Genomic DNA, 12,077 nt, shown 5'->3' on the forward strand with positions numbered 1-12,077 from the left:
TAATTTTAAAAAAATATTTTAAAAAGACAGCAGCTATTAATTGAAGTCAGGTAAATTGCTTGTGATATAAACAATATATTCTTAATGACTGGTAAACATCCATTTCCCTCCTAGCCTCTTTAATAGTGATATACTTTGTTCTGGCACTGGCTGTGCATTTCAATCTTAACTAGCCATAAATTGGGATTGGTGCTAACAGGAAAAGCAATATATGAGGGCACACAGAGATCTAATAAGAAAACTCACATCTGTAAAAGATCAGATAAGAAAAATGATTCCCTACACACATAAGAAGACACGAGTGGGTTATGTCATTCTCATACCTCAAAGTGATGGATACGAATACTAATGAAATTTATCCAGCCAGATGGAAGGTATCCATTGAGTTGCATCTTTATTCACACTGATGGTGACCATTGATATGGCACTCAAACTTTCAAATGAAAGACTGCTTGTCTCAGCATTTTGCTTCTAAGTAAGTAAGCATAATATTCTACTCTTCACTTTGCTAACTAGAAGATCTCAATAGCCTTCCTCAAAATAGGCCATATGACCTTGTGATGTATAGTGGAATCGTCAGAAACCCTCAGGGACACAGTGGGAAGGACATCTTCCCACCGTCACCTTCGTTTCCACTCACAGGGTTAATATGCCAGGATTTAACATGCACCTTAGAAAAGACTGGAAGGCATTGACATTTCTTGGAACAGCAAGTTATCAGTTTGTAAATCTTTAAAATAGTTCTGATTCATTGAACCATAAACTTTTAGAGCAGAATGTGACCTTACATATCACTAAGTTCAGTTCTTACGTTACAGAAATAGAGACCCTGAAAAGATGTGTTGAAGGTTACAGCTAGCAAGTGGCATTTCAGATGCCCTCGGGTTGAATCAATAATCCCACATTTATTATTACAACATAAAAGCCAAAGTCTGCCAAAGGAATATTTATCATTTCTGGAATTATAGGCTACTTACTGCTAGTCCCCTAAATCCTTTGGGTCCAGGTCCCCCAGGAATTCCAGGATCACCAATATCACCCTGAAGATTCAGATATCAAGAGTTAAGATGTTGAAGTATTTGCTATGAAAGAATTTTTAAAACTCTCTGAACTCAAACTTAATTGATACTATGACAATTATATATTGATGAAGGCCAATGCAATATTTAATGTCATCTTTTCCTGTCGTTTGGAACTAAGTCATTGGTACACTTATTCTTCAAACTATTCTTAATTTTCTAATAATATAAATATTTACATCTACATATCAATTCAGTGGTCATCCAGTTACTAAAAATATCCAGAGAAAATGCTTGAAAACCCAGAAAAACATTTGGAGTATTGACTATGTGAAATAATAAATAATGAATTACTTTATAAATTCATAAAACATTTATGAAAAAGTTGATGGTGAAAATAATATATTCTGATTTTTAAAAATTTTGACTGTTATTTATCAATATGCTTATTTCACATTTATCAATAAGTTGAATTATGCTAATTTTCTCCCTTTATCAGTATATTGGAAAATTGATCCTGTACAATGAGGACTTTCTTCCTCATGGTTATTTATATTGTCCCTTTTGCACCCTTTTGTACTTAAAAATCTCTTTTGGTAATCAATTCACTAAAAACAGTTTTAAGAGGATTGAACAGTTGACAGTTTTCCTATAGTTTATTTGATTAATTAGATATTCTATTTTTAACTCATATTTTATATTTTAATATAAGCATCACTTATATAGAAGACATTGTTCTGCACATTTTTTTTTTCAAAAGGGAGATCTTTTTACAGAATTCCAGTGTAAAAACAGACCTAACTTGAGCTACTCGGGTTGAGATGAAAGGTATGTCTGTTTCTACAGCATGAAGATGGATTTCAATCTGGCAGGCAATGAGGAATTCTTGAAGATGTTTGAGTAGGAAAGTTGCATAATTTGGCTATGCTTTGGAAAAAATCAAGGGACAGTAGTGTTTGGAATTAACTGAATCAGGGAGAAGATGGAAGTAGGAACCCAATTAGAAGGATATTGTAATCTTCCTCGTGAGACAAAATAAAGAGCACAATAATGAAGAACAAATAGCAATAATCAAAGCCAAGAGTATTGAATGAAATCAGCAAGGTAGAAAATCAAGAAGAGGAGAGAGTACTGAACTTGAAAGGGTACCTGGAGGTAGGCTTTCAAGGCAGAGGCATCAGGCAATGATGGACAGAACAATCTTTTCCAATGTAAAGATTCATAGGGGTTAAATATGGTTCTTTCCTCAGGAAGCCCAAGGAAAACAACTGTCCTGGGTTTCTCCTTATTGCTCCCATTTCATTCAGACCTACAGGTTTATCTCTGTTCTCAAGTAGAAGGGTAAGATCACGGTAATTTCAAAAGGTCATGCATACAATACCTTCTGCCCCACATCTCCAGGGAATCCTCTTGGGCCCTATAATTTTCAGCACAGAACAAAAATACATCAATATATCACTTCTGCAGTATGATCATTTCTTCTTGTATTATTTAGTTTGATTCATCAATTAATAAAAATAATTGCTTTCCATATTTACCTTTATTCCTTTTCGTCCCATCTGACCATAGCCTGGGATGCCAGAATCTCCCTGTGTAAACACACCAATTTATCTCAATTTCTCAAAAGTGGAAATTAATTTTAATCTCTACTGGGGAGATTACAGTGTCAAAAGAGAAGCACTGGAACTTCCATGCAGAAGGGGCCTAACTGGTGACCTTGAACCCTGGGAACATTGTGTTGCTGTGTTTTCCTCACTCCCTGATATGTTCCCTGTACTTCTTTGACCAGTTCCATTCTGTAAACATTGCAGGAAGCAGAGGAGTGGTCATTCGGGACTTGTGGAGTCAGTGGCAGTTTCTTGCCTAGAAAATTAGGAGCTGATCCAAACAATACAGGTGAGGAACTCTCTGAGGAAGGATTGTAAATAGTCAATAGACATACAGAAAAAATGTTCGTCCTCATTGGTAACAAAAAAATGCAAATTTGACCCTGCAATGAGATAGTATTTTTGTCAATGGTAAAGATGGAAAAAAGTGACAATACCTGTTGTTGTGGATGCCCTAAAACAAACACTCTCCTGAATAACACGTGGATCCACATACCGTTTGAATTTTCCTAAGAGCACTTTATAATGGAGTGCAAAGCCTTTATGAAACATGTACATGTTCTTTGATCCAGCTATGCTACTTTAGAAATCCCTACGTAGAAATTCATTATGGTTTTGTCCAAAATATTAGTTAGGTACATGAATGTTCATTGTTGTGTTATTTATCACAGTGAAAAACTGAAAGCAAGCTAAATAACCATTAACAAGATATTGGTCAAATAAATGAATGCACATGCATTTAGTAGAATATTTTGAAGCTACTAAAAGTGATGTTGAGGGAAAAATATAATGACATGAAAATATGCTCACAATACGTTGTTTAGAGTGATTTTTTAAAATTTCCAGGATAATGATAAATAGCTCAAAATGATGGATTATAAGTAATTTTTCTTTCTTTCCTATCTTTTATTCTGGGTAAATTTTCTTTCCTTCTCTCTCTTCCCTTCCCCTCGTTCCTTCCTCTCTTCCTTCCTTCCTTCTTTCTTCCTTTACTTTTAGATTCATGTTTTCAAATTAGATCACATAAAAAGATAATTTTTAAGACTTGCTGGACCATTCTACAAGCATTTAATTTTATGGATAGAAAAGGCAATGAAGGAAGATTGAAAGCCTTTATGGAGGCAATGGATTGTGGGTGTAGCCATAAGTCAGAAACTTGCTGTGCCCTAATCATTTGTTCTCCTGTAAGCCTCTGGCTCCTTATGTTTATTTGCCATATTTTTTCTTTTTTTGCAATTTTCAAATATACAATAAATTGTTATTAACTGTGGTCACCATGATACACACTACATCTCTTGAACTTATTCCTTCTTTCTAATTGAAATTTTATATACTTTGACCAACATCTCCCCAGTTACCACCTCTGGTAACTACCATTTTAATTCTCTGTTTCTATGATTTTAACTTTTTTTACGTTTCACCTATAAATGAGATCTTGTCGTATTTAACTTTCCATGCCTGGTTTATTTCATTTCACATAATGTCCTCTGGATCCATCCATGTTGTCACAAATGACCAGATTTTCTTCTTTTTAAAGGCTGAATAATATTCCATTATGCATACATACCACATTTTCTTTATCCATTCATCCATTGATGGATACATAGGTTGAGTCCATATTTTCTTGGCTATTGTGAATAATGTTTGTGCTTGGTAAATTTTCTATGATATCTATGTATAGCATTTGCAATAAACATTAATTTTTTAAAAATGAAATAACTGTTCCTATACTGGCTGCTCCATGAGCTGAGATCTTGTTACAGCCAAAGCCATTAGGACAGAGTGCAGGCCTAAAAATGCGATGCCCCGTTTCATAGCCCTATTCCTCTATCTCTCATTGTCACCCTAGACTTTTGCAAGAAGGGAGGAGAAATGGGCGGTGTTGTTTTTCAAAGGATATGCATCTATGTGGCCATGCTGGTTGTTAAGGTATTGAAATGCCCTGTTCTAACTCACCCATTATCCTCTCTGCCTACCCCCCTTCTCCTGCTTGCTGTTTTCCTTCACGTTGACAGACTATCTATGGAATGAGAGCTTTAGCGGGTGGGAGAAATGTTCGCCCACCTTCCTGGATGCTGAGATACCTTCCATGCCCTCCACACTTGGGCTGATGGTGTCAACCCCTTCTCTTTACCTTGGAACTGAATACTCAGGTCTGGGGAGGGGAGGGACTTCAAAACTTCATACCTGTCTTCCTCGCTGCCCAGTTTGCCCCACTGGCCCTGGATCTCCAAGAAGTCCAGGCTCTCCCTAGTAAGTGGGGCAAGAAGAGCTTCAGATCAGTAAAATCAAACCTGGTTCCTACCATCAAACCTGGTTCTGTCCACTCAATGAGGAGACTCAAAGTTCTCAGTGAGGGGTCAGTGCTCACTAAGGGGATGAGAGTAGGGCACAAATTATAGTTTTTCCATAGCTAGCAGAAGATGCCTAGCACAGCCCAGAGCTGGACTGATGTGCTACTTTTCCAGAGTTATAAAAGGACTGAAGGAAAAGGCAAAGAGTAGAAAATTGACTCCAGGGAAAGTTGACTCATTTGCTGACGCATTTGCCTATCCAACAATTACTTATTGAACTGCAAAATAAACACATTAGGGGTGGTCCTGCCCTCACCTGGCTGGAAAGAGAAATAATTAGACAGGCAATTATAATATTGTGAGTTAAGGTTCAGGGTGCTATGGGAACAAACAGAAGGGGAGTCTAAGTCAGATTTGGTGGACCTGAGGAGGCTGCCAAAAGGCAAGGAGCAGAGAAGCTGAGGACTGAAGGATGAGTTGTATGTCAGGGGACTGGGCAAGGAAGGGGTGAGAGTGATCCAGGAAGAGGGAAGGCATTAGTGAGAGGCCTGAGGCAGGCACAAAGGAGGGAGGTAAGCAGTGAAACCTTAGAATGAAATGGGGCAAATAGCAAAGGGTTGTGTAAATGACTCCCTACCTTATTGACAAAAAATTGCATATGTTTAAGGTGTACAACATGATTTGATATACATATATGTTGTAAAATGATTGCCACAGTTAAGTTAGGTAATGTGTCTATTGCCTTATCTTGTTACTACTTTTCCTTTTCTATTTTTGCTTTATGTTGAGAGCATTTAAGATCTACTCTCTTAGCAAAATTTCGAGTATACGATACTGTATTGTTAACCAGAGTCACCATGTTATACATTAGCTCCCCAGAATTTATTTATGTTGTAACTACCTTGAAGTTTGAATATTTTCGTGGAGGCCATGGGAAAGCCAAGACCCATGATACAATTTGCTGGGCTCAGTGTAAAACGAAAACTCAGGCCCCTTGCTTAAAAAATGAGATTCAAGACCATGACAGCAGGGCATTAAACTCAGCAGGGGGTTCTTCTCCGCAAGGCCACCTGTGTGGCTACACAGGTCACAGGACCCTGGAGAGGGGGCCATTGAAAGGTTTGAAACAGGGGAGTCAGATTCTGATGAGGTCAATAGTTTGCTCTCTGACAGTCCCCAACAGAGCCACCTCAGAGACAGTTGTGGTTTGAGAACCGCATGTACTAACAGATTTGAGTTCTGACACCACCTATCCTCTACTCAACTCAGCAACCATGTGCATTCTTGAATTCAGGAGATCAGGGAGTGAAAGAGATCTTTTAGAGTTGTTTCTGATGGGTGAGATCACTCTCTTTTAGGGAAACAGCAGCTTCATGGAGAGGTCAGCAGTTAGACACTCTTTGCTCAATGGAAGGAAGAGAACATATTAGCGGAATGCTGGTGACTTGCTGATGGTGCTTGGATTCAATCACGTGAGGAATTAACATGAAAATCAGGAAGCAAATTGAGGTACTTTTGTATTTGAAATCCATAACAAATAACATTTACTTTTTTCAAGAAGGAGTTCATGTCCTCTGCAGGGACACTGATGAAGCTGGAAGCCATCATTCTCAGCAAACAAACACAGGAACAGAACAAACACTGTATGTTCTCACTCATAAGTGGGAGTTCAACAATGGGAACACATAGACACAGGGAGGGGAACATCACACACTAGGGTCTGTCAGGGTGTGGGGGGCAAGGGGAGGGAGAGCATTAGGACAAATACCTAATGCATACAGGGCTTAAAACCTAGATGACGGGTTAATGGGGGCAGCAAATCACCATGGCACATGTATACCTATGTAACAAACCTGCCTGTTCTGCACATGTATCCCAGAACTTAAAGTATAATTTAAAAAAAGAAAATATCACATTATATCTAATAAATATATGAAATTATTATCCATTAAATATAAAATATGTTTTTTAAAAGAATTAAAAAACAGAAATAATATTTACTTTGTTCCCCAAAAGTCCAGGTCTTCCAGTGCTCCCTTTGGCTCCCATTAGCCCAGGAGAACCCTGAAAAACATATTAGAGACTAAAAAGTTGGCACCATAGTAATTCTTAGAAAGTCCATTAGAAACATTTCACTTTCCTTCGTGGTATTCCCGACAACTCCTTGATGCAGCCTTAACAAAAGATCCAGCCACTCAGAAGGAGAGAGGCAGATGGCAGGGCTGAACCAGATGACTCAGGTTCCAGTCCTAGTTAGAGACCACGTGTTTTCATCTGCAGGGACATCACTAGTCCAAATGGGGCTTAGTGAGGAAAAGAAAAGGCACCCTTGAGTCAACAATGCTATTTCCAAATGTGGGAAAATTGTCATCATGCACTGATTTTTTTAGAACGAGACACTTTGCTGCCACCTTTGTGCACGTACCACATGCGTATCCATAACGGCATGTGGGATATGTGTCAGCTTTCCAATAAAAAAATGGGCAGAAGTGTCTTTCGCACACATATTATCCGAAAGCTAACTGACCACACGTGCCAGGAATAGAGAAATATGGGTATCCCTTGCCTTGTGAACTCTCGCTGTCTGAACAGAACTGAATAGATTTAAGAATCCTTCACCATCCAAAACTATTATTTCTCAGGAAAAAAACAGATTCAGATAATGAATTCAAGAGGTGAATGTAGAAATCAAGTAGTTTTGAGTAGCGAGGGATCTTTGTACAGTCAATTTTAGATATCTGTAGTCAAGGGAGATATATGTGCATGGCTGGCACGTATACATTTTAAAAGTTAGAAAAAGCAGAACAATGTATCAGTTTTTGGAGGAAATGTTATGATTGGGCACTATTTGTATTCTTCCAAATGCTTTCTTTAGGCTGATGAAATGGATCTGTGCTTTCAGAGTAAAACCCTAGTGAAGGAGAAAGAGGAGTGCTTTAGCTATGTATGAGGAATCTGAGCTGCGCTAAAATTTTGCCCCAGGTAATCCAGAAATGAAATAATGTATATGTAAATAATACAAAAAAAGTATATGTGAAGATTGTTTTGCAGTAAGAGGAAAATAACTGTTGAGAGTCATTGAGCCTATTGTCTCTGTCACTCACCTGAGGTCCTTTGTGCCCCTGGCTTCCTTTTTCTCCTTTCCTGCCAGGATTTCCCTGTGACCCCTTTAGTGGTAATAAAGGAAACATAATGCAATGATGTCAATGAAAGCTTACTTCTCAGTGTTTCTTTTGAAATACCCTGCAGAAAAGCAATGATCCAACCCTTCCCGCAGCCTTTTAACCCTGAGATTAAGCATGTATTAAGAGTAATTGAGGACAGGCCCAGTGGACTCAGTGGTCCAGATCTTTTTAAGGAATTCCCTGCCTGGATATAAGACCTTCATCCCTCTCCTACAGAGGAAATAAAAATAGGCCAAAGCAGGAAATGAAACCTATAAGAAAAGGAAGTAAGATACAAACTACAGTCAGATGAATTCCTTTAAAGGGACGGGTTACCTGAGCCAAAGCTCTTATCGATGTGTAAAATAGAGAGTAAAGTTGTTTCAAGTTAGCACAAAAGGGCACCTTAGCAGCAGACCCTGATCAGAGGAATCAAAGTGTATTTTTCTACCATATTTGCCATCAAACACATGGTTCTCACGTGGTTCTCTCATATAGGAGCAAAAATGTTTCTTCCTATTGAAGTACCAGCTGTGAAATGGCCCTGGGATGCCCAGGAGCCACCAGGTGAGCCTTGATTCACTGTCTCAATGTCAAAGGGACGCTTGGATGTCTGAGGTATCTGAAGTAACTGTCATTCCCACCCCCACATCCACTCCAAAGCCTGGGAATGGATCTAGGCTGGTCCCATCCCTACCCAATCTAGAGAAACTGCTAGCTCATGGTTTGGTTCAGGGACCCCAGAACCACTCGAGAGAATCCCAAATTCCAGTTTGGTCCTAATATCTGAACTTTCTAGAAAAAAAAAAAAAGAATTCCTAGGAAGACCTTAGAATAGGCACAGCTACACAGGCCCTTCCATACAAGTCCAGGCTTAAGTTGGGCTTCATGTAAAGTGGGCTTCATAAGACGACTAAACAACCATGTGTTACAAAGCTACTCTCCAGAATGACCACAGCTTCCCTTTCTGGCATGGAGGGAAGCAAGACTATGATGCTCTGACTTCCGATGCTCATATTACTAATGATAGGACCATGAAAGATGCAAATGGCTCACAGAAAGCCCTATCAGTCATATTCCAGAAATACTGATACCCCTGTAGGGTTAGCTTTAGGCAAGTCAAGTAGCAGTTTCCAACTTCCAACTAATTTTCCTTTGTAAGAGCCTGTGTATGCAGGACTCCAGCTACGGAAAACCAATTTGTTGATCCTGGTTTTAATTACTAATGTAATATGAAGGTATTAATCATTCATTATTACTAATATGAAGACACAATACCAGGTGAGCACAACAGCACATCTTTCCTCTACAAAGGCTTATTAGTGACCTGCAAATAATGAATCAAATTTGATGGAACAAAATCATCCCCCACCCCATGATGGAGAATGCAAAATAGGGCAGGGGGCAGATTCTCAGTTATTTATTTTTATACAGAAATACCTGCCTTCTTCCCATCAGAATAACTTTACAGCATTTATCAATATTTACAAAATATTCCAACACACCTGTGGGCCTTGTAATCCTTCAGCTCCCAATGTGCCTGTAGGTCCAGGATTTCCTGGTTCTCCCTGATGAACAAGAATTTCCAGTGTCAAGATTTTCTACACATTGTTTCCATATAGATTTTCTCTTTATAGTATGTACATCAGATATAGGTACTATTTTGTCTGACTCATGGCTCACCCTCTACTTGGCCTAGGATTTTACTGTTCTACACTGTCTAAGGAATGAACATAAACTTGTTTCTTATTCCAATAAGGAATTTTTCCCTCTTGAAGCTGATTCCCAAAGCACATGAAGAGCAGTCAAACGCACAATATTTGGAATTGCACAGGTTCTGCCTGTCTACCAGGTATCTATCAGGCAGGCTTTTCCTTAGGACTGTTCTGTTCCTGGGAGCTGCAGTGATCATTGGGTCAGTGGGGATAATGTCCAGTACTGGGCACTTCCTCTACCCTTGTCAAATGCTTACTGATTTGATTCCCAGCACCACCTACATGGGAGAAACGTCCTTGGTCCCATCAACCACAGAGAACAGGAAGTAAAGGTTACATACTGAGACACCTTGGAGTCCCCTTCGACCTTCTCTTCCCTGGGACAGAAAAGGCAAAATGTTAGTATGTGGATCTCTGAATGGAAGGGTTCCAGCCTCTTTCATTCTCTGATTGACATAAGTAATGAGCAGCTCATAGAAACAGTTTCCCTGAGGTGTTTTCCATAGACAAGCTTTCACACTGGGCACTTAATTACAGACTAACATTTGGAGGATTGATTGCAAACCAATCTAAAAGTCATTACAGACCCAGTTCCAGTCTGACAGCCTCTAACAATTTTCCAGGAGGCTGTTTAGAGAATCAAATCATCCTGAAGATCCTGTCTTCTGTATTTCCATCTCCAGCAAATTCCAAAAAGAACTGTCTGCTAATCAGAGCTTTCCCATGGGAGAAGAGCTGTGGCACATCCCTTTCTCTCTGTCCTGGGCCCGTGATTGTATCTTGGGAGAAGGTAAAAAATTTCTAGATTTAGTGTCCCATATGGGCCCGCTGGGGCTAGTCTCTATAGAATTCTACAAGAAATAAATGGCTGCTGGGGTCTGCTCAACTATGGTGATCCAAATGTCCAAATGGCTACCACTAGGTTCAACAGAGGACAAAAAAGCCTGGCTGATCCCTGAAGCCCAAATCTCTGTCTGCGCCTATCCAGAAGCAAGTTCACGTTGCCAGCTCAGGCCCCCTACCTAGTGGTTGTCACACAGTCTCCCTTCCAGAGGGTATCCAAATGGGAAAAGGATTCAGTCCCCAGATCCTAACTTCCTTATCCCTAAACAGCAAGAATAAGATTTGCACCCTCATATCACCCCCTCAACCCCTGTCCTTGCTTCTTTGAGAGAGCCGTGGAATATCCTGACCACCAATTCACTTAGTGTTGTGATAAACAACTATGATTACTTTAGGTACAAAGCAAGTATTTTTTTAAAAATTCTATTTCTTCCTTCATTTATTCAGAAAGGTAGCCATGGAAATTATTTCAGAACTGCTGTTTTCTTTCAACTGCCCACCTTCTGAAGGTCCTTAGACTAAACTACCAGATCAAGTGTCAGCTCCACCAGGTTGGCTAGTGTTTACTGTGATTCCACTGAGGTTCTGCCCCTTGATTCAAGGGACTTTTTGCTTTTAAGATGCAAATCCTCTTCGAAAGAAGTTACCCATTGAAACTTTTCAGCTGTTTGTACCCAGAATCAATCTCCAAAGCTCTTGACATAAAAAAGCAGAGAAGAAACAGTAAACAAAGATTGAGGCTACGGTTCCCATGACATCACAATTCTGTCTTCATTAAAAAGCAAGGATAAAATAATGTGTATTCTGTGTAACAGACTGTATGCAGAATGGTTATAGATATGTCCTTAAAAGTCAGGCAGACTCGAGCTCAGTTTTGTTCTTTAAAGCCTGTGTGGCAAAGGGAAATTGCCCAATAAACCTCACACAGTGTGGTTAACAGCCCAGACTCTGGAGGGAGACAGATTGAATTCAAGTCCCAGCTGTGCCACTTACTAGCTCTTGTGACTTTGGGCAAGCTGCCCAAGGTTTCTTGATTTTTTTCTTCTGTAAAAAATGGATATAATAATAGTATCTACCTCACAGGTATGTTATGAGGATTAAATGAATTAATATTTGAATGTGATCTGAACAAGACCTGGTGCAAAATAGATGCTATAGAGGTATTCTTTGTGGATGGCAGGCAAAAAGCATAGGGCCTGGAATGTGGATTCCAGTGTGGTTTTCAGTGTGTGGATCCACTGTTTTGGCAACAACAGGTAAAACAATTAATTTACATAAGTTGAAATTCTGTCACATAGAAGGCAATGTCTTGGATTGGCTTATGTTGTTTAAAATTTATCATCCACTTAAGATGCTCCCACCCTCACAGAGAATTCTATTCTGCATCGGAAAGTTGGGGGAGAGGGGAGAAAACCTGATGTTGTTTTATATCAGT

General features: G+C 39.3%; 1 protein-coding gene across 1 annotated transcript in view; it reads right to left on the reverse strand.

Moving 5' to 3' along the window:
* Window positions 1-12,077, reverse strand: part of COL6A5 (collagen type VI alpha 5 chain) — a 90,626-nt gene that overhangs the window by 40,819 nt on the left and 37,730 nt on the right. The window contains 8 exon segments of the mRNA XM_033212692.1: window positions 978-1,040; window positions 2,401-2,436; window positions 2,558-2,608; window positions 4,814-4,876; window positions 6,922-6,984; window positions 8,025-8,087; window positions 9,590-9,652; window positions 10,141-10,176. Of these exon segments, the coding sequence (XP_033068583.1) occupies window positions 978-1,040; window positions 2,401-2,436; window positions 2,558-2,608; window positions 4,814-4,876; window positions 6,922-6,984; window positions 8,025-8,087; window positions 9,590-9,652; window positions 10,141-10,176 (438 nt within the window).

This window comes from Trachypithecus francoisi, unplaced genomic scaffold, assembly GCF_009764315.1.
Source record: "Trachypithecus francoisi isolate TF-2019V2 unplaced genomic scaffold, Tfra_2.0 Lachesis_group0, whole genome shotgun sequence".
NCBI lineage: Eukaryota > Metazoa > Chordata > Mammalia > Primates > Cercopithecidae > Trachypithecus > Trachypithecus francoisi.